At 42.5% G+C, this 27,026-nt stretch overlaps 1 protein-coding gene across 15 annotated transcripts in view; it reads left to right on the top strand.

Moving 5' to 3' along the window:
• The window catches only part of LTBP1 (latent transforming growth factor beta binding protein 1), a 269,829-nt gene that overhangs the window by 14,490 nt on the left and 228,313 nt on the right, over nucleotides 1-27,026 (top strand). For 14 of the 15 annotated variants that reach the window (XM_084828394.1, XM_084828401.1, XM_084828396.1 and 11 more), the window contains one exon: nucleotides 10,070-10,355. In XM_084828394.1, the coding sequence (XP_084684520.1) occupies nucleotides 10,070-10,355 (286 nt within the window). Of the gene's footprint in view, nucleotides 1-5,682; nucleotides 5,755-10,069; nucleotides 10,356-27,026 lie in introns of those variants that run through there. The other variant, XM_084828409.1, reaches the window with a different exon arrangement.

The following is a 27,026-nucleotide window of genomic DNA, read 5'->3' on the forward strand; positions in this document are numbered from 1 at the left end:
CTGATGGTTCTTCTTCAGAATCTGAACTGCTATCCCACTCCCTGCGCTCAGAAACACCCCTGACAGTTGCATTAACTGAAGGAGTGGGAAAAGGGGACTGAAAAACAGACCTATGGTACAGATAGGTGTCAGAAACTATGGCTTGTGGGCAAACTAGAAGAGGTATGAAAGTAAAAAGGTAAAGGTTAAGGGGAAAGAGGAGCTAGGGAAAAATTCATAAGGTCTAGGGCAGGAAGAGCTGAGTACCATTAGCTGGGAGGGAGTGGATGCTGAGGACCAAGGAGGTAAAAAAAAAAAGTGACTAGCAGGTAGAGGATGAGTTTGCACACTGGCTTCGGCCTACCAGGATGCCTGCAGTTCTCTTATCTTCATTTTAGTAGTGAGAAGAGGCTGTAATGCTGCCAAATTCTTTTGTCCCAGATTTATACTGCTGTACTAACAATCACTGAGAGTGATTGATCCAATGATTGCACAAGGGGATAGGTTATTCAAATAAACTTAGCACAAGAACTTGAAGTTAAGGATTAATTGCACATAGTGAAGTTCTTTCTGTGTCCTTGCAGAGGTTTTATGCACGGTTATAGTCCTGCTTGATCTCTCAAAATAAATCTGGCTATTACTGCATTCCCCTCAGGATGAATTTTTATCCATACAGCTAAAAGACGCTGTGGCCTGAAAATCATGTGTTTCATGCTACATGTTATGAAGTTATTCAGATATAGTGCCAAACTATGGTTTGACATGTAAATGAACTTGACAAGATGGTTGGACTTAATGCTCTTCCACCATATGGTGGTTCCCTTCCTCCCTTTCCTGGTTTGAGGCAAGCCATAGTTTACTGTTTTGTCCAAATTGGAAAACTATGGTTTGTGCTTATCCCAAAAACTAGGATTGGAAACCGGGAATTTCTAAACTTGATTTGCCCAACACAAACCATAGTTAGCCAAGCTGGGCAAAATCATGAGCCATGGTTTGCTTCAAACCAGGGAGGGAGGGAGGTAATTGTACTAGGGGAGGAGAGACTAAAGAAGAACCCAATAATTCTACTAGGCTTGTTCCAGAGTACCAAAGTATGGTTTGGCATTACATCTGAAGCAGCCCTATATAGTCCTTCAAAAAAAGGAGTCATAAGCCTCCTGAAAAGGAGGGAAATATAAGCATTGAGGTCAGGCCTAGTCTTTTTGGCTGAGCAACAGTCTCTCTGGCCATGCATTCTCAGCCCGTCATGTTGCTTGTAGCTTTATGCTATGCCTGCTGCTCTGAGCATTCTCTGGACAGTTCAAGAAAACAAAGTTTTATTTGCAGTTGAACAGAAGCAATAACAACTCATTCATTTTAAAGTGAATGTGCTATAATGTAATTCCACCCTTCATTAATTATTTCAAATTACTAGAATTATGAAAGCTCTCCCTCTCCTTTTACCCTTAAAAAACAAAAGAAAAATAGACATTCTATAATGTTAGTTTTATTTACCCTGCGGACAGAAAACTGTTTCTTAATGTGTGATTAGACCCTGTGGTATGACTTCTATGCTATATCTTCCTGTATGCCACTTCTCTTCAAATGAATGGGTTCGTATTTCATGTGGAGGCTTGGAAGCTTGCTGCTTATTTTGTAACTGAGAACCTTGACCTCTGACTGGTATTGGGGTTTATCTGATATAGATGCTTATGTTAACCATCTAGTAATATACATAACAGGACAGGTTCACTGGGGTTTTTAAACTAGCATAACTCTCTCTTGATTTCTTTAAGTCATCCATATACCATCCAGGTTGTGGTATATGCCATTTCTGGGATAACTGAGAGCAGCAGCTGCAGTTTACAAGTCTTCATGCAGCCATTTACAACCCACGGCATGACCCATAATTGCTTTCATCTTCAGGAGTGTGTTACACAGTTCTTTGTTGTTGTTGTTGTTCAGTTGTTCAGTCATGTCCGACTCTTCGTGACCCCATGGACCATAGCACGCCCGGCCTTCCTGTCCTGTGCTCTCTGCCGGAGCGTGCTCAAGTTCATATTCATTGCATCGGTGATGCTATCTAGCCATCTCATCCTCTGCCATCCCCTTCTGCAACCACAAAGTGCTTTATTCCCAGAAGTAGTAAGCAAAGCTTTAGTGGGCCATATTAGGAGAAGCAGGCGGGAGAAGAGTACTGGGATGCATACATAAGGCTGTGTCCACATGGAACAATACATAAGCCAGAATTCTGGGGAATCTTGGTTTATTGTTCACAAGCTTCATGGTGGTACACGCAGCTCTTTTGCTCCTGCTTGGCTCAGGAGTGGCTAAACTAACTAGGAATCAGAAAAGCTTAGCATATTGTCCAAACTGAGACTCCTGGTTTGTGCCCCTCCTAAGCCAGAATGTCAAATATATATTTATATATTTATTACATTTATATCCTCCCAATTTTTTTCCTCTTGCAAGGAACCCAAAGTGGCTTACATGATCTTCCTCCTCTCCATTTTATCCTCACAAGAACTCTGTGATGTATGTAAGGCTTAGAGTCAGTGACGGACCCAAAGTCACCCAGTGAGCTTCATGGCTGAGTGGGGATAGAACTGGATCTCCCAAGTCACAGTCCAACACTTTAACCATTACGCCACATTGGCAAATTAGGATTCCCTGCTTGTTTTGGAGCAGGAACCCAGGAGTCCCAGTTTGGTAATACACTAAGCTTGTGATTCCTGGTTAGTTCAGCTGCTCCTGCTGATGGGGAGAGCCAAGTGGGGAAAAAAGGCTGCCTGCACAAATGTGCAGTTCATGAATGATAAGCCAAAATTGTCTGGAATTCTGACTTATCATTCTGTGCGAACACAGCCAAATCACTACTTGAATAAGTTCCTTATAGCTTGGATAGGCTCCAGTGTGGTACATTCCTGCTGTTTCCGCCCATTCTGCTTCCTCACTGTCTCATGATGGCGCCCAGATGCTACTTTCAGAAGCAGGGAAGGGGGCATTGAAGTTCCAGACTTGAGGTTTTGTTTTTAGAACTCTTTCCTGGAATAGATCTTGCTGTGTGGTTGCTGAATGCACAATGCAAGACTGATTTTCAACAAAGCTCCTGAAAAAGAGAAGCTGCCTGTTTTTAAATCTGGCCTAAACTTTTTAAAAACATATTTATAATGCTATCCCTCCTATTGATGGAAGTAATAAGTATTAAAGATGCATCTTTTTAATTTGAAAGTTTCCTGGAAATTTGTATATGCTGATCCTGATGAATACTTAGAATGACACGTGCCATTACTTTTAGCATTATTTTGATCCAGTTATGCATGTTATGTACCAGTATCTTAGTTTTGCTTTATTATCTGGTGGTATATGTTTGGCACAACTTTTGAACAGACAAAATTTGGTGCTACATTATACACTTTGATGTATAATGCAGCACCAGACAGCATCTTAATCACAAAGGATGTATCCTGTCAATATAAGGAGCAGATATGTCCCATTGAATTATAGAGCAATCCATACTCGCATTACACTGGAAGTGAGGAGAGATATGCCACCGCTAAGCCGGTAGAATGGCCACCATATTCAGTGCATGCTCAGTTTGGGACATGAAAAAACACAACCCCAAAATACAAACTTGGTGTGTAAATGGCAGCATCCCTGGAAACACCACCACAGCCCTGCGATGAGGGACAAAGCCAGCGATGACACCCACATGCCACACAGACACAGAAGTAGCCAACCCATACAGCTGGAAATGGGGGAACATCTGTTGCCTTGCCACACCCCCAACACACAAGAAAAACAGAGAACTAGGCAGCAGCAGAAGTCAGTGGGAAGGGAATTTCCTGCTTCAGATCTAGAGCTGGTGTAAAGTTGTACTGTTGATGAAGGTGTGGGCCATCTATTGAAGGAGCATAGGATCCAGTGTAAGTGTGGACCTCCCATGTGCCACTCATGTCCTGCCCATGACTCCATCCTATTTCAGTCATTCCACCAGAGTATCTTCACCGGTGAAATGAGGCCACTAGTCTATATGGAGTGTCCCAGCAGAGTACCTGTCATGGTGATGTTTAGATAAAAAATGTATTCAGCAGGTACCAAAAACAAAACAACATTGTTGCCTACCTGACAACAGGCAGAATTCCATAGAGAGGGAGCTAATACACTGAAGGCTCTACTCCTAGTGGACTCCAAATGGGCCTCACCTGAAGGTGCTGTCTCAAATATCCTGGTCCCAAGTAGTTTAGGGCATCATTCACCCATCACAAAACCTTAAAGCTGGCCCAGTAGCTGATAGGCAGTCAGTACAGTTCCCTCAGTACTGAAAAGGGGTAGATCCTGACAGTAGTTGAGCTGCTGCATTCTGCACTAGCTGCAGCTTCTGGTCCAGCCTTAAGGGCAGCCCCACACAGAGCACATTGCAGCAATCCAGCAGTTACTAGTACTTGTCCAGGAGAGGCCATAGCTGGCATACAAGTCAAAGCAGGTAGAATTATCCATTGCAGCTAAATCGTTTAGCTCTTCAAATATTATTTGATGTTACAAAATTAGTACAATTACTTTTGGAGCAAAGGAGTGCTTATGGAAAAGCTGCAAGTGTGCAGTTACTAGCAAATTTTAGGAAAAAAATAGCATCTTCCTTTAATGTTTGACTTAGCAGGAGCGGAGCTGTGTCCATACAGGTTCTCCTTCATGGCCTTAGTGCAGTCACATAAACAAGGTAGCACATGCTCAGGCCAGCTGTGGAGCTGCACAGAGACTACTTGAAGTTCACAAGTAAAAAATAAGAAATACTCTTTTTTAATTCAGTTTTAAATATTCAGTTCTAAAGAAAGTAATGCTATTGGAAAGCAACATTAGCTATAGTGATGCAATACCACTGAACTCAGTGGGACTTGCTTCCTAGTGAACATGCATAGGATTGGCCTGTAAATCTACTACAGCCTCAGTATAATGGCACATTGTAATGCCTTGTTGGCTATTTTCAAAAATAAAAGTGGCTTTTTATATGCACAAGGGGGAAAATCCATTTTTATCCTGAACTAAAACCGGAGCATAGTATTTTGTCATTGGGTGATCTGATACAGTTTGCTATTATAACTTCAGTAGAAGCACAGCTGCGACTTGCTGCAATGACACAATGCAGCCTTTTCTCACCTGCTGCCACTCATTGCATAAAATCAATTTGACTCAGATTTCTTCCTCCTAACGTGAATTAGACATGCCACCGCTTGTTTGTGCGTTGAAGCCAGATGGTACAAGAGGACAATTCTGTGTAGTGTTTCATAGGTTTCATATGTAAAACTGGATGAGCTTCCCACATGGACTCTGGATGAATTAAAATAATCTGGACATAGGGTAATTAAGGTATAATTTATAATTAAACAGACACAAGTATCTACTGTTATGAAAAAGGAGTTAGGCTTAATCATTTCATTCCCTTGTGGAAGAAAATCCATTAAGGTTTATAAATCTCTAGCTTTATCATAATTCTGGAAGGATTTTTATTGACATAACCATTTTGTGCCATTTAATGTTTGGGAGGATGCTCTTGTTAATTTTTCCTGAGAGAGTTGGAACTGTAGTGCAGGATTCTATAGTTGTCTGGAGGTGTTTTTCAGTCCAATTTCAGTAACTATATTTTGTGCGAAAGTGGATAATTAATGGGACCAGAAAGCAACCATAGTACTGGTATTCCTGTACTTTCAGGGTTGGTTGCAGTTTGACATTCTTGACTGGTTGGAGAGAAACCCTTATGGAAGGGTTGCTGAGATATTGGCAAACCAACTAAAAATGGTGAGTAGAACTCAACCAGGTTATTGCAGCACTAATAGCATAAAGTCATGAGACCATGAAAAAACATGAAAATAGAAAATGAAGAATGATACACTTATTTTTATGTTAGAAAATTGTGGGGCAAATTTGTGAGATCCATCAGATTTTCATTTATACCACAACTTTCTGACATGAAAGTAAGTCTGTCATTCTTCACTTTCTAGTTTCATGATTTTTTCCCTGGTCTCATGATGATATGTTTTTAGTTCAGGATTGTCTCACTGAAACCAACCCTCTGCCTCTCCCAAGCTAACAGGCCCTATCCCCTCTAACCTGAAAATCATTTATCTCTGATCAACAGCTGATCAGAGATAAGGGATTTCCCCTGCTTCCCCCTGCCCCACCCAGGCCAAAGTGCTGGATTTAGACTTTTAAAAAGTGTCCATTGGTGCTAGTGGAGGCTTTTAAAAAGGCTAATTGCAGCATGGGGCGGGGGGCATTTTCCAAGGATATCCCCCTTGAAGAATTAATCTTCTCCCACTGCTCTCAGGTTTTTGTTAAACTTAGTTTTTGCCCATGGAGGCTTTTTAAAAGCCTAATTGCAGCATGGGGGAAGGCATTTTGAGGAGGGGTGAGTATGTGTGCTTGTGAATGAGTGTGAGTGAGTGTGCGTGTGTCTATGCGGTCCCACCCATTTTTGCCTCTGGCTCCACCCATTTCACCTTTTGCCCTGCCAACCACTGGAATGTAGTCCGGGAGAGCTTCTCAAATGGAAACAAAAGCTGCTCAGAAAGGTTATCCAGGGTTTCAGACAGAGAAGATATCTCCCTGCTTTCCCTTTGGCTCCTCCTGCCGTCTCCTCCTTTGGCTGGAAAAAGTTAATAAAGCTTCCCATTCTTGGTTGCCAAAGATGGGAGAAGGCTGCACTATTCAAATTGAGAGGTAGCCTGTTTTCACCCAGTTTTAATAGTCAGCAGACTAGAGGGGAAGCCTGATTTTCTCACTTCAGGGGACATAGCTTCCTTCCATATCAGTTCGTTGACCTGGTTCACATGTAACAGTGGCAGATTGTGGGTTAATTAATTAAACCACAATTTGCTGTAGCACATACTAGGCACATTCTGCATCCATTTTGAATATTAACCTGCCCATTGGGGGTTGCTATGTGACATCTGAACCCAGACATTATACGGTAGTTGTGGGTTAAACAACCCACAGTTAATCTACAGTTAGTAGTTAGGTTAACTGTGGCTTATTTAACCCACGATTAACCTATAGTGCCCAGGTTCAGATGTCATATAGCAAACCCTGATTGCCACATAGTCAAAAAGGCTATGGAACCTGCCAGGCATGTGCTACAGCAAATTGTGTGTTACTTAACCCACAATTTGCTGCTGTTACAAGCGAAAGGCACGATTGAAAGAGAAGGGTAAGTTTGTATTGGAGGGGGAAAAACTAGGAATGTATCATATTTAGCTATCAAATATATTGTTTGACACCCAAAAGCAATATATTGGAAGTGGCTTACAGAAATTGCCATTGCAGTGAGCCTGAAAATGCAGCCATACCTGTGCAGTGGCCCTTCTAGGGCTGGCCTTTGGGGTGCAAGTGCACAGCTCCACAGACCCATACAGCCACCAGAGGAGATGGCAGTGGCAGGTGATGGGTGGTAGCGGCAGCAGGAAACAGGCACAGGATCAGAACCCAGAATAGGCAGCTATATATGGAGCTCATGCCTGTCACCACACAACATCCTTTCTGTCTCCACCCCCCCGCCCCCACTGTTAATGTTTCGTTGGATAGGTGCACTGCACAGTGAAGTACCTGCTGTTGAGGCTGTAGCCACACAGCCAGCCTTCATTTTCCCAGAATGCTGCTGGGCCCCGTGAGAGGCACTCTGAAGAGTGAAGATGGTGGCCATGACTGGAGCTTTGGCTGTAGGCATTGGCTGCACAGTGTGCCTGCCTGACTAAAGGGTAAAAAAGGAAAACGGGCTGCTTTCTGCCACCTTCCAGTAAGCTTGTGGGGGGGGCAGGGGGGGAAGGCGAGTGGAATGAACAGGGTAAAAAGAGAGGGTGGTAGTGGATAGGGGTAGAAAGAGGGACTGCTGTAATGGAACAGTTGGGGGAGAAAGTGTGGAAGCAGTTGTGGAGCAGCCATAGTGATACCTGGGACATGGGTGCTGGTGGTGGGGAGCACAGTCCAGAGGGCTCTTTCCCTGGGCCACTCCTGAAACTTGGGAGAGACACTGCACTTGTGAAATATAAATATACATGCCTATGGATATTTGTTGGCTAAATAGGACTGAAATGTGTTGGGATAAGGGATGCAGTGACAGATTGAAGTCACAAGTGACAAGATTGTTTTGCCAAATCTCCGTCTGCCTTAACTAGAATGGCTTCAGAGGAACTCGAATTAAACTTGTGCCTCAGACAACTGCATGATAATGCAATAATCTCTTCTTCTTCTCACCCAAATTAATTGTTATGGTTTAGCAGGTGTTAGGCTGTCCTTGGTCTTGGAGAGCTTGTTTGGCATGGCCGGTTCTTCACAGTATGTTATATACAATGAAAGGCCCCTTGAGACGGGGAGGACAAAAGAACACTGAGGTTATGGTTTATATTCGTTCGAGATCTGAAAGCAATCTGATTGTTGGAAATAACAATCGGTTCTTAGTCCAGATGGAAGGCGGCTTGCCAACTTCAGTTTACGGCATGGAGCTGATTTCAAAGAGGGAAGTGCACTTGATGTGTAGGAGAGTGAAACAAATAAACAAAAAGGGGGGAAAAGTCTATACAGCCAATCTACTCTGTCCCATCCCCTGTGCTCTCCTCACAAGAAAAAATGTATCTGTTTACTGAATGTAAACCCCAATCTAACTGTCAATAGATGTGTGTATAAAGGATAAACAAAATTGATAAACATAATTTTCATTTACCTTTCTCAGAATGTGTTACCTCTACAACAATGTTGCATCCTCAGTTCCTGTCATAGTGACTCACACTACAATCCTATGGTCTCTCGGAGAATCTCCCCAGAGCCATAGAAAATATTGGATCTCCCTCTTTCAGGTTGGATGGAGTGGGCCAATTCGCACGATCAGAATAAGCCACCATGCCTTTTTAAAGTCACTGTTCCTTATTTAATTAGCGGCGCCTGCCAGATGCAATTTCCATAATCACTCTGCAGGCACAGCTTGTCGTGTTGTCTGAACCTGGGCAGCATGGCTTGTTGGAGGGGGGAACAACCCTCCAATAACCCTCCAATAGCCCATGGATTATTGGAGGGCTGTTTCCCCCTCCAACAAGCCATGCTGCCCGGGTTTGGATGATACGACAAGCTGTGCTCACACAGTGATAGTGGAGATTGTGAGAGTCTGCCCCTCAAAAAGGAAGATCCAGCTTTGGAACCCCCTCCCAGCTGCTTCAGAAGTGGTTCTTTGCCATCAGAAGTTGTGTTTGGAGGCGGAGGTCAGTAGGAATGCCCAGAGCTCTCTGAAACTGGCTGAGATCTGTGCCAGCCCTGGTTTCAGTTGAGGGAATTCATTTTTAAACCCCCCCAACAACGCTCAGGAAAGGGAAAGAAAAACAAAAATGCCATTTCTTCCTCACTTCTGCCATGGCAGCTTGAGTCTGGCAGGGCTTTAGATTCTTCGGAAGCTTTGATGTTGGAGCTCCCCACACCTTACAGTAGGATTGCTCTCTTAGTGTCACTATTGATATATTTATTATAGCCTTGTACATAAGTCTGTTAAGGTTACTAGACCTCAAACATTTTTTGCTGGCTCACTTATCCACATATCCTTTGCATGTAGGCTGGGCTTTTATTTTTAACTTTTATGATTTACTTTTCCCCTAAATGAGATGATGACCTTGTAGAAATGTGCCCTAATGTAAATAAATAAATAAAATAAATGTGTGAATATTTTTCTGTTGGTACACAGATCAGGCAGTGGAATCATACAGCAGTGAAGTATTTGCTTGCAGAAAAGCAAATACGTGGAAATAGTGTACGTGGAGATTTCATCTGTGCTTGTGTAACATTGGCCTTTACCCTATGGAAGTTCTTTATTTCATCACCCTAATAATAATCACTGCCAGATTGGTATGTGATAGTTCTCTGTAAACTGTGTGTATTTGGTATGACACCAAATATGCACATCAATGTCTGCTACAGAGCAATAACAATTAATAGCTTCTTATATATTGTCACTTTTGCACCATTCACTCCATAATTTAATATTAAGGGGTAGGTTTTGCCCCAAAGTTCTATAACGTTCACACTGTATAATGAGTGAGGTTTTTCTTGTTCCACTCATTTGTCTCTTTTCCCTTAGCTAACTGTTCACCGCCATGCCAAAATGGAGGGATGTGTCTGCGACCACAGCTTTGTGTGTGTAAACCAGGGACAAAAGGCAGCGTTTGCGAGGATGCAACTAAGCAAGAAACGGTTTCACCTGGAGGACCAGGTCCTGTGACTCCACCATGGGCGATACCTCAGCGGTCTGTTCAGCAGACTTTTTCAAAGAAGGCGAATGTCCAACAAAAAGTGAATCCCATGGCTCAGATGACTTTCACACTCAAGCAGAAGCCCTCTGGATTGCCACAGCAAATGCAGTCACAGTAAGCCTATTCCCTCATGGTGTCTATTTAAAAAAAAAGTTTGTTTTGGTGGACAGCGTATTGTTACGTTCTTATTAGGCCTCCCATTTACTTGCACAGATGTCAGTAAATTGCTCTATGCTTTTGCAATTCTTTGTGAGGTCAGCATTTCTCTATCATTCAGTATTTTTCTTATTTATTTGGACTCAATAGGTATGATTCTTTTCTTACATTAAATCCAATTCAAAGGTGATGTTAGTAGTACAATAGTTATTGAAAACAGCTGGTATCACATGGGAAAGTACCTATTTCAGTCACCCATTGGAGGATGCAGCAATTCTGAGGTGTCTGGGAGTTTTGTGCCATAGTGCCAATTTGGGAAAGTAGTTGAAAACTGGTTGTCCTGGGAGCTGGAAGCAAGGCTGGTCATGGGCAAACTGGGGGCTTGAATGAACTAGCCACTGTAATACTGCTAAGTATGATTCTCATAGGTTCATTCCCATATATGGATATACATTGAACCCATATTAGATCTCTCCTTTTCACATGCATTGCGTATTGTCTTTTGGAAGTGAAGAGACTTGCAGACTTCATTAGCTCTTCCATATTTATTTTGCGTGTGTGCGTGTTTGTTTGTTTGTTTGTTTGTTTGTTTATTTATTTATTTATGGGATCTGTATCTCACCAACATGGTCGGTTACTGAGGTCATCAGATGAGGCAGTCCTGGTAGTTCTGCATGGACCTGCAGTCCATTTGGAGATCACTTGGAGTGGAGCATTTAGTGTATTGGCTCCTTCTCTATGGAACTCCTTGCCTGTTAGGCAGGCGCCAACTTTGTTTTGTTTTTGGCAGCTGTTGAAGACATTTTTATTTAAACAAGTCTTCCCTGACTAACCAACCATGTTTGAATTGGCACAGTCTGATTTTAAAGATTTAATTCTGTATTTCTATTATTATTATTAATATTAATATTAATAATAATAATACTATTTCCCCCCTTTTTATTGTTCATCACTTGGATATTTTATTGGATGTAGAGCAGTATATATATCTTGTAAATAAAAATAAAAATTGTCCAGGAGAGCCCTCAGGGTGGCTTAAAATATATACATGCACATAAAAACCATCCAGGAAATACAATATGGCACATTAAAACAACAACCTGTACGATAAAAAGTATTACAGTGAAAACACACTAACAAATCAAAGCAGCAGTGGGCATTCCTAATCAAATTCTCAATATAGCTTTAAAAAAAACTCCTCCAACTAACCGCCTCAAATTCTTGCTGGAATAAAATAGTTTTCACTTGTTTCCTAAAAACCAGTAGAGGGCAGGCCTGCCGTTCCTCTCCCAGGAAGGAATTCCACAGTGAGGACATTTAGCAGTGAAACTGTCCTGATCCTTGTGCAAGTTCATCTGGACAACGTCACATCATGCTGGCAATGTTGTGTGTTGTGTTGATAAGAACTTAACCAAATTTCACAAATTTGACCCATTTGTCCATCCATGCTGAGGGCTTTGAATGCTTAGCTGGTAAAAGTCTGGGTTTGAATATCTTTATATTCAAACATATTAGTTCCAAGTTAGGGCTGCCATCTCTTTTTTCTGACTGGCTGCTCATCTTTAATAGCTGTATGACAGGCAGGTACAACATGTCCTCCCTCTCCCCCCACCCCAGGCTGGGGAGAGCTATACCTATTGAATTTGGTCAATGCAGATGAGTGAGAATTTTGTTTCAGTTCATTTTTGTGAAGAATTTACCAAAGTTTGCAGATTTTTTTATATTTGGGACAGAAAGAACTTGAGGTTTAAAAAATTTGAAAGAAAGCGAAACTAATAGATTTGTCCATTGCCACTGATATTATATGAGCAGAAGGGAACACAGGGTCAGACTTGTACAGGAGAAGATGTAGATTACAGCACACAGAGGAGACTGATGAAGGGAAAACAAAGAATGGAGGAGCTGCACTGGTGATGGTGTTCTGGAATAAGAGAATAGCAAAGCATTTGAAAAACACAACAGTGACAAAAGGCAGAGCGAGTTGGCCGGACATTATCAAAACTAATCAATTTTCAGAAGTTGGAATGAATAACGTCTCTGCGGTTGTTAGCTAACCTCTGCTTTTACAGTTTCATTTTCCTATATTAAAAGTATCTGCCTTTTATGTGCTGTTATCAAACAGCAGTACAATCAGAGTAAATTGACTGCTTGGGGAAATTGCGTAAGAGGAGCAGCAGTATTGGATACTGCCCATTGAAAGTAATAGAACCTTACCTTCAGTGTTATGTGCGTTTTGGATCAAGGAACTGGTTTACCAAGATTTCAGTCCTAGCCCCAACTGCCAAGTGTGTGACTGAAGAAGGAATGAGGGACACATTCTCCTGCAACCCACCCATAACTTTGGTATGGAGGAAAGTGGCTCATCCCAAATGGGCTGCTACGTTCAATTTATTTTTCTCTCAAATCAGTAGTAGTAGTAGTAAAAATGGTAATGATAATTTTAAAAATACCCTGAACTTCAGGATTCATTCAGATGATAGACTATGACTTGGATCAGGAGTGCATCTTCATCTTGGATGCTTTCTTCTTGTCTTCTCCCCCATCCCCACGCATAGAAAGTAATAACTGCTCTGGTAAACAGAGAGAGATGAGAATTTTGTTTGGTTCATTTTTTTATAAGGACTTAGCAAAATGTGCAAATTTCTTCATAAACAGGATGGAAAGAAGTTGAGATGAAACAAAACTGAATGTGGGAGAAAGTGAAACTTGACAGATTTGTCCATCCAGGCAGAGAGGTTTGAGTGCTTAGCTCTTAAAAGTCTGGGTTTAAATCCCTGTGTATTCAATCATGTTTATGATGTTGAATGAGTGTTGCCACCTCTTTTTTCTGACAGGCTCTTCATCTTTAACAGCTACATGGCAAGCAGGTATATAACATCGTCCTCTCCACGCTAGGAATAGCTGTACCTGTTGCATTTGATGGGTGCAGAATGGGTGAGAATTTTGTTCAGTTCATATTTTGATAAGAATGTACCAAAAATCACAAATTTCTTCATAAACAGGAGAGATTAAATATTAAACTTGAGATTTTAAAAAATTGAATGTGGGAGAAAGTCACCTTCACAGATTCGGCTGTCCCTACAGCCGTCCCATATGCAGATACCTACAGAATGCCCTAGTTCAGATGTTACATTGTATACATAATGATAGCAGGGCAAGAAGCACTTGAGCCCAAGGCCTAAACAGTCCAAAGTGTATCCAGTTAGTTCCTGAAGGGGTGGGGAATCTCTTTCAGCCTGAGGGCGCAATCCAATTTTGTAGAAACTCTTAGAGCTTCATTCCAGTGGTAGACAGAGCCAAAGGGAAAAGAGCCAGGGCCAAACTACCAACATATTTTTGCTCAAAGCTCTTACTGCCTGCAACTGAACTTTAGGAAAGGCATTTCAAGCTTTGCAAAAGCTGGAAAACCATGAAATGATAGGCAGTCAGGGGAAGGAGTGGGGCCAGGAGAAGGGAGTGTGGCCATCTGGGGAACTCTGGAGGGCCAGAATGGGCCCCCAGGAGGACCAGTTTTGGCCTGCATGCCTGAAGTTCTTCACTCCTGTTACTGGCTCAGTCCTAAGGAAAGGGGAACATGACCCGTGCCTGTGCTGATCTGGAAAGATTGGTGGAATTGGGAAATGGAATTTTGTCTGGAAGAGTATGTTGATACTAGGATTCATCTTAGGTATTTTTGTCCTTGCGTATCAAGATAATTTAACATGTGCATTAGATTGTAGTCCATTTTATTTTATTTTAGTGATTGGCAATTTCCAACATTTTGGAAGTACTTCTTGTAAAATGCTTCCTTTTCCAAACTTTCAGAATTCAGCATTGCTGAAAAAGCCTAGATACACCTTGTCTTTAATCTCACACTGTATTTTCAGGTATTTATTTAAAAAACAAACAAACCTATGAGCCCTAGGGCACCTTAAACAGTGACATGTTTATTGTGGCACAAGCTTTCATAGGCAAGATTTATGTACATTTATGTGATGTATAGCTGCCTGTGGATAGGATAAGAGCTTCTGTGATACATTGAACTAAAATCACAATAGCAACCTTCTTAAAGCATATGCTAAGCTGAAACTTTTTTTAACTATTCCATAGTATCCAACTTGAGGGCAGACTTCTAGAACACATGACATTGTTGGCTCCTTTTCAAAGGGATTCCTTGCTAGCCTGTATGCTATAATAAACTTTATTGTAATCCTGTCACATTTATTATATACTGCTCATATGATATTCTATTTTGGTTAGCAGTGTTTCTTTTGTGTCTGTGAATTGAAATGTTTTCCTGTTAATGAATGCCTTTGCTGGGGGAGTGGAGACAGGAAAAGAGAAGAAGGGCAGTAGGTGAAAGTATATAATAGCTGGTAAACAGATAACTTGTTTATAGAGTTTCAGAAATGTTAAATGAACACTGTACGAGCATTTAGTATTATGCTGTTGGGCAGTAGGTGGCAAACTTCACTTTTCTTTTTCCTTGTATTTATTTTCGTACTATATATTGCCAGAATTTGAAGAGGCTGGTTTGAGTTCTCTGGAAGATGTCATTTCTTGGCAGCATAATTTTGAACCACCTATTTTTGCTCATTGTATATATGCCTGATTTTGAACACTCAATTGGGCCTTCTTTTCCTCCGGGCGCAGTTCAATATGAATAAATGCATAGGTTATTGTTTCTGGTCGCTGTGGGTTTAAGCAAAAGATTACTAATATGGCTCATACATTACAAATGAACAAACATCTGCCAAGGACATCACTACTTAATTCCTATCATGGGACCTTGTCATGTACCTCTACCCCAGTTCTGAAGAAACACCCCATGCAAGCTGAATTTCCCTTCTGTCGCACTTCATTCCCACATCAAATTGCTTGAATGAAGAGAGTGAAAGGAAATGTTTGCTTGAGTTCCTTCGTAAGAAGCAGTGCATTACATGCTACGAAAAAATCGTATAAGGATGGTTTGGATTCAGTGTCCTGCAAGTGGAAGATCTGTGCCAGCTCCCATGTTGTTCTAGAGGGTCCCCACCCCCACCGTCTGGAGCAGCTTTTGCAGGGAAGGGCACAGGAAGCTACAGGGGAAAGGGAGAATTGGCGAACATCACCTTCCTCCAGTGATAAAGTCCTGTGGGCAGAACTCTGCCCAAGAGTAGTCTGGATCTAAGCCTATGAATCAGTCATGGAAGGTTTCTTCCATGTCATTGCTAAATGTCTAGGTTCTGTTTTATTCATAGCAGGTGCAAACCATGTAAGCATTTAATGTTGTCCTAAGAAGAAGAATAGATGGTGGCCATGGTCCAACAAGAGTGCCGTGTGCAAAGGGATCACAGGATGAAGAGGCTGCTTCATGACAGACAATCCCTTGTATTTAACAGCCCTGACTGTGCATATGTGGTTCTGGCTTCAGTCTAAAGACCCACAAACATAGCAGCAAGCTACATGCTGTGCTCGTGGAGTCTCCCTCCTTCACCTGTGTGTTAGGGGCAGTAAACTGCAGATGACTTCATCAGTAGAGGCGCTTTTCCAGGTTCTCTCACCTTCTGAGCTTAGGCAGGTGGGTACCGGAGATCAGTGGTTACACCCTGGATATGGTAGTCCCTCACTGCCTAGTACCTTGTTATCTTCCTGGTTGCATGCAAAGGATGTCCCATTCACTGAGCTTTCAGTAGTTGATGATTTTCTTGTGGTTGATTAGTTGCTGTTGATTGGTTGCTCTATCTAATGTGGTTTTAGGCTGTGTTCGGCAATCTTCTGGTTTTTATTCTGGATAATTGACAGTTATGGCCAAGGGCCATAACTCACATTCCCTTGAGGCAAAGTAATTGGGCTCACATACTGGTGGATGGGGCCAAAGGCAAAAGTGAGCAGGGACATCCCTTTTCTTTCTCTGTCCCCTTCATCGATTCATTCTCTCTCACACGTACACACGCGCACAAGTAACCACCATGCCACCTGCAAAATTGCTTGCTTTTCTTCCTCACTCTGGAACCCCCAGCTTCTGTTCACTCCCATTGTGTGTCAGAACTGGATCGTGCTTTCCCTTTAAAATCAACACCACAACAGACAAAACTTCAGGCTAATACTTAGGCTGGTATACCAACTACGCCCTTATCTGGACAGAGATAGCCTAGCTACAGTTATCCATGCTCTGATAACCTCTCATCTGGATTACTGCAATGTATTACACATGGGGCTGCCTTTGAAAACAGTCGGGAAACTTCAGCTGGTCCAAAACAGGGCAGCAAGATTGTTAAAAGGGAGATCACGAGATCACATTACGCCAGTACTTTTCCAGCTGCACTGGCTGCCGGTCCATTTCCGGGCCTGATTCAAAGTGCTGGTGTTAACATTCAAAGCCCTTAACGGCTTGGGGCCAGGTTATCTGAAGGATCGCCTCCTCCCATGTGTGCCTGGGAGATCATCCTCACCTGTCTTTCTCCGTGAGCCCCTGCAAAAGGAAGTGAGGTGGGTGGCTACCAGGAAGAGGGCCTTTTCTGCTGTGGCACCCCAGCTGTGGAATGAGCTCCCTAGAGAGGTTCACCTAGAGAGGTGGTACTCCTTCTGGCGCTCGATGAAGGCCTTTTTTATTTTAGCTAAAAATACCTAGTATTTTAGCATTTTAGCTTCCTAGTCTTTTAGCTTTGGTATTTTAAATCTGTATTTTAAATCTCAGCATTGCTGCTAGGTTTTATTCTGGTTGTATTGTTACGTATATTGTGGTGTTAAGCTTTCATATTTTATATTGTTTTATGCTGTGCTTTGTGGTTTTAATTTTTGTGAACCACCCAGAGAGCTTTGGCTATTGGGCAGTATAGAAATGAAATAAAGAACTAAATACATAAATAATACGACTTTATTTGCTAGAGCCTAGTCTCTACAAATGCAGATTCAAGGAAAACTCTCAGGCTACCCCCAGGTTCTAAACAACTAATCAACAATCTCTAAGCAAAGGAGGCGAACCAGAGGGAGAGAAAGTTGCTGGCAGTTTGGGGTATGAACCTCCTGGCTGAGCTAGCTTTGTAGTGATGCCCCTCCCTTAGGGTGGCTCCCCCCTATATTGGCTTCCAGGAGTGGCTATCTGGGTGGAGCATCTGAGCCCTGCCCCTAAGTTTTCCCACTTTGCTTTGCATCATGCCCTAGCATCTCTCAAGTCATGTCTCTCTTCCTCCTCCTTCTCCTCCTTGGAAACCTGTGTTCTCATGATGGGGCGGGGGGGGGGGCAGGGACTCAGCCTGGGCCACCTGTTGGTCAAGGTCTTGGGAGGACTTTCTTCCAGAGTTTTGGATCACTAGGGGGGGTACCTGTCCCATCCTCTGATCTAGCTGCTGCTCCAATTCTGATTCAGAATCAGAGCTGTCAGACATCTCAAGGTGCTTTAGATTCATCCCTGACATCGTGCCTGCTCCACTCCTGCCTTCCTCCAATTCCTGGCTCTCTTTCTTAAGTGGATGCGCAAGCTCAGGGATCAAACCATAGAGCACAGTGCCTAGAGTTCCAAAGGGCTTCTCTAAGTACCACACTCTGTGTTGTTGACTGCCTTGTTTCTCCTGTGGCCCTCTTCTTTGTCTGGTGGCAGCAAAGAATGGGGAGTGATCGGGTTTGTGTGAATGTCTGCCTGCCTGCTGGATGTTCTCTGTAGCAGTGGTGCTTTTCAGCAGCAAGGTCTTGGGGGTGTCAGGGGGCTACACGGAGGGAGGGCAAGGGCGCATGCAGCCGGCCCACCTCTGCTTTTGAGGATTATAGATGGTGAAAGACCAAGAGTAAAGTCAGCACGTTTGAGCTATTTACTCTCTAGAATTGTCACATTTACTTCAGGAGTTTGTCAGTATGCTGTATAAATGCCATTGTAAGATTTATTTAGTGCTGTGCCAAATCCTGCCCCCTATTTTGGGGAATATTTTCTCTCCCTGTGAAAGAGGCATTGTTTTTTCTGCCTCTTTCACAGGGAGAGGGAGAATTTCGAAAACCTCTTTACAGAAACCTCTTTGCAGAGTCCTGGGCTGCTGCAAAGCAAGAACAAATGGGACATTTGGAGCTTTAGGAAAACTATCTTGCTTACTCTGTGCTGCTGCAAGGAAGAACAGAATGTTTCTAAAGCTCTAAAATCCCCGTTTGCTCTTGCTTTGAAAAGAAGCTTCCTGAATGCCTATAGGAGAGGGCAAGGTCACGTGGGCTGAATCTACACATAGCAGTTATACCGTTATCATAACTATTGGTGCCCATTGGTGTCATGTGTACTAGTAGTTATGATTGTGGCATAACTGCTATGTGTAGATTCAGCCCTTCATGGGAGTTCAGAAAAAGCTGCTGGACGGGAGAAACCTCTCTATAAACAGTCCTGGGCAGCTGCAAGTGGGGTGGGGGGCATTTTTAATGTAAAAAAATAGAAAGAAGCTACCACCTACACTTAAAAGGTAAGTGGAAATCCGGTCCTCCTCCCCAAGGAAAGTTATTTGAAATTCTCACCTCCCCAGCCTCTTTTGCCAGAGTTGTCATTCCCCCCCCCCCGAAATGCCATAAATAGAAGAATAGAAAACTAGCGCTAGTTTTATTAAAGAGGTTAAATTTAGGCCTGTAAGCTTTAATTGATAATCAGTTACTCTACTCACCTGCTGGCTGCCCATTACTTTAGACAGTTCTTTAAAAAGGGTTCTGTTGTTCCAAGAGTACGTCTCATGGCTCCCAGTAATATTGCACAGAAGAGAAGATGGCTGGAATTCCAGGATGTAGCGTGAGCTAGTTTTAACAATAGATTTGGTCATTCTTAGAATGTTACTGCTGTTGAAACCTATTTTCTGATTTTCATTTTTTAATTGTGATTTTATGTATCATTTTAATTATTCATATTATATGGTGCCCTTGTGGTTCTACTGAATGGTAGCGTAGAATTTTTTTTAAAGATAGAAACCTGTACGAGGGTCAAGAAGCAACAGTAAGAACTGGACATGGAACAACCGATTGGTTCAAAATTGGGAAAGGAGTACGACAAGGCTGCATATTGTCACCCTGCTTATTTAACTTATATGCAGAGTACATCATGAGAAACACCAGGTTGGATGAATCAGAGGTCGGAATTAAGATTACCAGGCGAATTATCAACAACCTCCGATACGCAGACGATACCACCCTCATGGCAGAACGCAAAGAGGATCTAAAGAGCCTCTTGTTGAGGGTGAAAGAGGAGAGTGCAAAAGCTGGTTTGAAACTCAACATTAAAAAAACTAAGATCATGTCATCTGGCCCCATCACTTCCTGGCATATAGAAGGGGAAGAAATGGAAGCAGTGACAGATTTTACTTTTTTGGGCTCCAAGATCTGCGCGGATGGTGACTGTAGCCATGAAATTAAAAGACGCTTGCTCCTTGGGAGGAAAGCTATGGCAAAGCTAGACAGCATAGTAAGAAGCAGAGACATCACCTTGCCAACAAAGGTCCGTCTAATCAAAGCTATGGTTTTCCCAGTAGTAATGTATGGCTGTGAGAGCTGGACTCTAAGGAAGGCTGAGCGCCGAAGAATTGATGCTTTCGAACTGTGGTGCTGGAGAAGACTCTTACGAGTCCCCTGGACTGCAAGGAGGTCAAATCAGTCCATCCTAAAGGAAATCAACCCTGACTGCTCATTGGAAGGACAGATAATGAAGCTGAAGCTCCAATATTTTGGCCACCTAATGCGAAGAGAAAACTCCCTGGAAAAGACCCTGATGCTGGGAAGGACTGAAGGCAAAAGGAGAAGGGGACGGGAGAGGATGAGATGGCTAGATAGCATCACGGATGCAATGAATATGAACTTGAGCACGCTCCGGGAGAGAGCGCAGGACAGGAAGGCCTGGCGTGCTATGGTCCATGGGGTCACGAAGAGTCGGACACGACTGAACGACTGAACAACAACAAACATTGTTCCTGCAAATTAGGGATCAATGTGTTTATTTGAAGCCGTTTTGGTTTGGTGTGGTATGGTGATAGGAAATGGCAAAGAAAATATTAAAGGTAGCTTTTCCTTCTCAGAGGTGGAAGCTTTTGTTTATTACATTACACTTCCTCCAATATATTGAGGTAAATTAATTTAATTGTGATTAATAATCTAAACATGGATCACTGCCTTGTTGTGGCGAAGGGGCTTGTGTAACTCAGTGAAGCCATAAGCTATGCCATGCAGGGCCACCCAAAACGGACAGGTCACGGTGGAGAGTTCTGACAAAATGTGGTCCACTGGAGAAGGAAATGGCAACCCACTCCAGTGTACTTGCCAAGAAAACCCCATGGAACGTATGACAAGGCTAAAAGATAGGACGCCGGAAGATGAGCCCCTCAGGTCGGAAGGTGTCCAATATATTACTGGGGAAGAGCAGAGGGTATTTCCAAGTAGCGCCAGAAAGAGTGAAACGGCTGGGCCAAAGCCGAAAGGACACTCAGCTGTGGATGTGTCTGGTGGTGAAAAGAAAATCCAATGCTGTAAAGAACAATATTGTTTAGGAACCCTGAATGTAAGAGCAATGAATCAAGGTAAGCTGGAGGTGGTCAAACATGAGATGGCAAGATTGAACATCGACATCTTGGGAATCAACGAACTAAAATGGACAGGCATGGGTGAATTTAATTCAGGTGACCATTATATCTACTACTGTGGGCAAGAATCCCTTAGAAGAAATGGAGTAGCACTCATAGTCAACAAAAGGGTGGGAAAAGCAGTACTGGTGTACAAACTCAAAAATGATGGAATGATCTCAGTACAAATCCAAGGCAAACCATTCAACATCACAGTAATTCAAGTCTATGCCCCAACCACTGAGGCCGAAGAAGCTGAGCTTGATCAGTTCTATGAAGACCTACAACACCTTCTAGAACTAACACCACAAAAAGATGTCCTCTTCATCATAGGGGATTGGAATGCTAAAGTAGGAAGTCAAGAAATCACCGGGATAACAGGCAAGCGTGGCCTTGGTGTACAAAACGAAGCAGGACAAAGGCTAATAGAGTTTTGCCAAGAGAACACGCTGATCATAGCAAGCACTCTTTTCCAGCAGCACAAGAGGCGACTCTACACATGGACATCACCAGATGGTCCATATCGAAATCAGATTGATTATGTGCTTTGCAGCCAAAGATTGAGAAGCTCTATACAGTCAGTAAAAACAAGACCTGGAGCTGACTGTGGCTCAGATCATGAGCTGCTTCTTGCAAAATTTCGGCTGAAATTGAAGAACGTAGGGAAAACCACTAAACCATTCAGGTGTGACCTAAATCATATCCCTTATGAATACACAGTGGAAGTGAGGAATAGATTTCAGGGATTAGACCTGATAGACAGAGTGCCTGAGGAACTATGGGCGGAGGTCCGTAACATTGTTCAGGAGGCAGCAACTCAATCCATCTCAAAGAAAAAGAAATGCAAGAAAGCCAAGTGGCTGTCTGATGAGGCTTTACAAGTAGCTGAGGAAAGAAGGGAGGCGAAAAGCAAGGGAGAAAGGGGAAAATATACCCAACTGAATGCAGAGTTCCAGAGAACAGCAAGGAGAGACAAGAAGGCCGCCTTAAATGAACAATGCAAAGAAATCGAGGAAAACAACAGAATGGGAAAGACTAGAGATCTTTTCAAGAAAATCAGAGATATCAAGGGAACATTTTGTGCAAAGCCGGGCATGATAAAGGACAAAGAAGGCAGGGACCTAACAGAAGCAGATGAGATTAAGAAGAGGTGGAAAGAATACACAGAACTATACAGGAAAGATCTGAATGTCCCTGATAGCCGTGATAGTGCGGTCACGGAACTTGAGCTGGACATCCTAGAGAGTGACGTCAAGTGGGCCTTAGGAAGGATTAGTAACAACAAAGCTAGCGGAGATGACAGTATTCCAGCCGAGCTATTTAAAATCCTAAAAGATGATGCTGTTAAAGTGTTGCACTCAATATGCCAACCAATTTGGAACGCTCAACAGTGGCCACAAGGCTGGAAAAGGTCAGTTTACATTCCAATTCCAAAGAAGGGCAATGCCAAAGAGTGTTCAAACGACCGCACAATTGTGCTCATTTCACATGGCAGCAAGGTGATGCTGAAAATCCTACAAGCTAGGCTTCAGCAGCATGTGAACCGAGAACTACCAGAAGTACAAGCAGGGTTTCGAAGAGGCAGAGGAACTAGAGATCAAATCGCCAACATTCGCTGGATCATAGAGAAAGCAAGAGAATTCCAGAAAAACGTCTATTTCTGGTTCATTGACTACGCTAAAGACTTTGATTGTGTGGATCACAACAAACTGTGGCAAATTCTTAACGAGATGGGAGTACCAGACCACCTTACCTGTCTCCTGAGAAACCTGTACGAGAGTCAAGAAGCAACAGTAAGAACCGGACATGGAACAACCGATTGGTTCAAAATTGGGAAAGGAGTACGACAAGGCTGCATATTGTCGCCTTGCTTATTTAACTTATATGCAGAGTACATCATGAGAAACGCCAGGTTGGATGAATCACAGGTCAGAATTAAGATTGCTGGTAGAATTATCAACAACCTCAGATACGCAGACGATACCACCCTAATAGCAGAAAGCGAAGAGGATCTAAAGATCCTCTTCGCTTTCTAAAGAGGATCTAAAGAGCCTCTTGTTGAGGGTGAAAGAGGAGAGTGCAAAAGCTGGTTTGAAACTCAACATTAAAAAAATGAAGATCATGGCATCTGGCCCCATCACTTCCTGGCATATGGAAGGGGAGGAAATGGAAGCAGTGACAGGTTTTATTTTCTTGGACTCCAAGATCCCCGCAGACAGTGACTGTAGCTATGAAATTAAAAGACGCTTGCTCCTTGGGAGGAAAGCTATCGCACATCTAGACAGCATAGTAAGAAGCAGAGACATCACGTTGCTGACAAAGGTTCATATAATCAAAGCTATGGTTTTCCCAGTAGTAACATATGGCTGTGAGAGCTGGACTATAAGGAAGGCTGAGCGCCGAAGAACTGATGCTTTTGAAATGTGGTGCTGGAGAAGACTCTTACGAGTCCCTTGGACTGCAGAGAGGTCAAATCAGTCAATCCTAAAAGAAGTCAATCCTGAGTGCTCATTGGAAGGACATAGTGAAGCTGAAGCTCAAATATTTTGGCCACCTAATGCGAAGAGAAAACTCCCTGGAAAAGACCCTGATGCTGGGAAAGATTGAAGGCAAAAGGAGAAGGGGACAACAGAGGATGAGATGGCTGGATAGCATCACCGATGCAATGAATATGAACTTGAGCACACTCCGGGAGAGAGCGCAGGACAGGAAGGCCTGGCGTGCTATGGTCCATGGGGTCACAAAGAGTCGGACACGACTTAACGATTGAACAACAAAAATAATCTAAAAGTTATTTTATCAGGTTTTAATCTTAATTAAAACTATTTTTAAGATTAATATGATGCATATTCAACAATAAAGTGCATCACTGGGTGACTTTGGGCTGGCCGCTGACTCAGCCCAACCTACCTCACAGGGTTGTTGTTGTGAGGATAAAGTGAAGAGGAGGAGGATTATGTACGCTGCCTTGGGTTCCTTAAGGAGGAAAAAAAGGCGGGATATACAGTAAATTTAATAAATGAATAAAATAAAGAAATAATTGAATTAGTAATATTAATGTAATGGGAATTGCATTTCTTCACGGCCTTGGACAGCTGTCCAGTGGGAGTTAGGATGGGATGGAGGTCCCCCTCTACCAGCAGTGGGTGGATGTCCACTCTGGAGGCTCCAGTTACACCTCTGGAAATGTCTGTGGTTGTAAATCTACTGCTGCTGGTGTTCCCACCAGCAGTAGCCAGTGTTAGGCTGTGAAACAGGGCCTAACATTCTGGGGAGTGGGACAGAGTCAGCCCTGGATCCAAAACACTTCGATCAGCAATAATGATATGTCCACACCCTCTTGTATCCTGCCCTGGCCAGCATGAGCCAGTATCCTGCAGCTTGGGGTCAAGTCCAGCCAGGCAAAGGCAAAATCACTTAAGTAGAAATCAGGACTCTGGAAAGCTCCCACTGGGTCCTGCTTGGCTGAGTTATGGAAAGATAATGACTCAGTTTGCACATGACAGCACATTGTGGCGTAATTTAGTCATGGGGGCTGTTGTGTTGTGCTAGGTGCCCAGCTTGCTGTGGTTTGCTGTGTTGTGCGAACCTGGCATCATAGTCTGTTTGAGCGGGTAGACAACCCTCAAATAACCCTAAAACAAATTGTGGGTTATTTGAGGGTTGTCTACCCCTTCAAACAACCCACATCGGCAAGTTCGCAGGACATGACAAGCTATGAATGTGCCACTGCGTGCATATTTAAAATGGTGGCCTTCATGTTCTGCTAAGACCTGCAAGGAAATGAACCTACGATGGCTTAGTGTTACGTGCAAACTTGCCTCAAGCTGAGGCCTTATAAAGCTGAGGCTTTATAAAGTTAGCCTGCTCTGCATTAGCCCTCACCTCTTTGAAGGAGCCAGCTGTGTTCCTTAAAGGGCCCTCTCCTGTTTCTAGATACATTGGCTCCTGCAAGATGGAGGGGCTTCTAGGGACTTGCCTTTGAAGTTCAAGGACAGCAGTAGGGCCATGTTTTCTGGCCAGGAGGGCATGGGAAAAGGCAATGAAGGTTCTCCCCATGGGAAAGTGGCTGAACTTTATCTGAGTCTTCCTCAGAGTAGTGTGTCACCCCAGATCAGGGACCATGACAGGGAGCAGGGGTTTGGAAGTGATAGTTCTAAATTCTACAAATACATAGATAAAACACACATAACAAAATAACACATATTTTATACTAATTAGAGCTGAATGTTTACTCTTAAACTGATAACCACCAGGTTTCAATCTTCGCTAAATTATTTATTTACTGGTCACTGGATTATGCTATTGATTCTTCAAAGTAAGGTGTTGGAAAGGTTTCTGCCAGTACAGAGGCAATGAAAGTTGACACTTCCTTTTTTATTTTAGCCTCAGTGGTCTTGCTGTAGTAGATACTGCAGTGGTAGATATAGAATTCTTTGGGAATGCCTGTTGAATGTTTCTCACACTACAAGTGAAGTTCAAAGACCGTTTTTCTTTTTGATGCTGAAAGGAGTGGGTTGCCTGAAAGTCACTATGTAATTTTTGCCAAGTTGTTTGACATATGGTGAATGCTGCTGTGTGTTTTTTGCTTTTGATAATATTCCAATGTTTTAAATTAGGGGTGACTCTCAAAGGATTTTATATCTGATCCAATATCCTTTCTAATGCAGTGTAATACAGCTAAAATGTTCTGTGCCATCAATAGTTTAAGTATCTTGACCAACTTATTTAGCAAGTTGACTGTTTTCTAGTAATTTCTGATCAGATCAGGATTTTATGTGGATGTACTGACAAATTTTGGCCAGTTAATAATCAAGATAAAGGACCTATTTGAGAGTTTGCTACAATACCACTATTCATTCCATTTTTGTTACTTTAGAAAGAATTTTTTGCTTATTGAATTAGCTTGAACATTAAATGAATGTATTCTGTTGTCTATTGTGAATCTCTTGTAAAAAAAAAACATTAAAATTCTGGTATTTTTATTTTTAAGCTTGTTTTCCATTTTATGGATGTTTTCATACATTTATGTTCTTTAAGTATATCGTATACATATATTTATCAAAAAGACAGGGTTGGCTGCAGGTACTTTTCAACTCTATGCTCAGTGTTAAATCCAGATCTGCTGTTATGTAATGTGTGGAGCAGCCTGCAGGAAGTTGCAGAAAGGTGGTTTGACTCAGAAGATTGGATTGCAAAATTGGACTTGCAAAACTTTTATTCAGCCGGATATGCTATTCAGCCAGACCTCAGACTTTTTTCACATGAAATACTGGCAATAAAAATAACCATGGCTATGTTCCATGTGATGTTAAAGACTACCCCATGAGCATTCACTTTAATAGTGTGGGTTGTTAGAATAGCTATGTTTTTTGGGTGGGGCGGGGGGTTATATCAAATGCCACAATAGGTAGGTTATCTCTTTTGGTAGATACTTTGTCACTGATCTCCAGCATAGTTCTTCTGTGCATTCATTCACCTTGCTGAGCTGAACTTTCTCATATCCAGCTGTTGCCATTTCCTAGTCCTCTCTGAAAGATCATATTCTGGAACTCATCCTTGGTTGTGTATAAATAAATTGCTACAGCTGGGCATTAAAATTTCTGTGTGAATTGAGTCTCCATAGAAGCTGGGGTGCTGTTTCAAGGGGCAAATAGATTTTAATTGGGAGGAGGCATCAAGATTCAGCAAGTTCCAGGGCCCACTCTTGGATACATTCAACATTAAACTGCAAAAACAAAACAAAATGATGCTGTACAGCCTAACCAGTGGAAGTTGCCTTAGCTTCCATTTGTGCTATTTCTGTGGATTTAAAATTGATGCTGGTTCAATGAAAAATTAACGTTTCGTATATATTGGACACCACAGAGGCTTGTTAAGGAGAAGTTGGCTAACATGGATTATGCATCTCTGAGGCATATGATGTGGGCATGTCCTGTGGTGGCTTCTTTCTAGCTGGAAGTTACTGCTTCACATAAATTTTGTTCTTGAAAAATCTGTGATAGTTGTGGATGCTCATGTGTGTCAAAATTACATTCCTGTGATGGGGGATTAACAGATGGAAAGCAAAAGTGGACTTTGAGAGCCCTAACAGTTGCAA

The sequence above is a fragment of the Heloderma suspectum genome, chromosome 1, assembly GCF_057233095.1.
Source record: "Heloderma suspectum isolate Gila_16-S chromosome 1, 16-S_ref, whole genome shotgun sequence".
Classification (NCBI taxonomy): Eukaryota; Metazoa; Chordata; class Lepidosauria; order Squamata; family Helodermatidae; genus Heloderma; species Heloderma suspectum.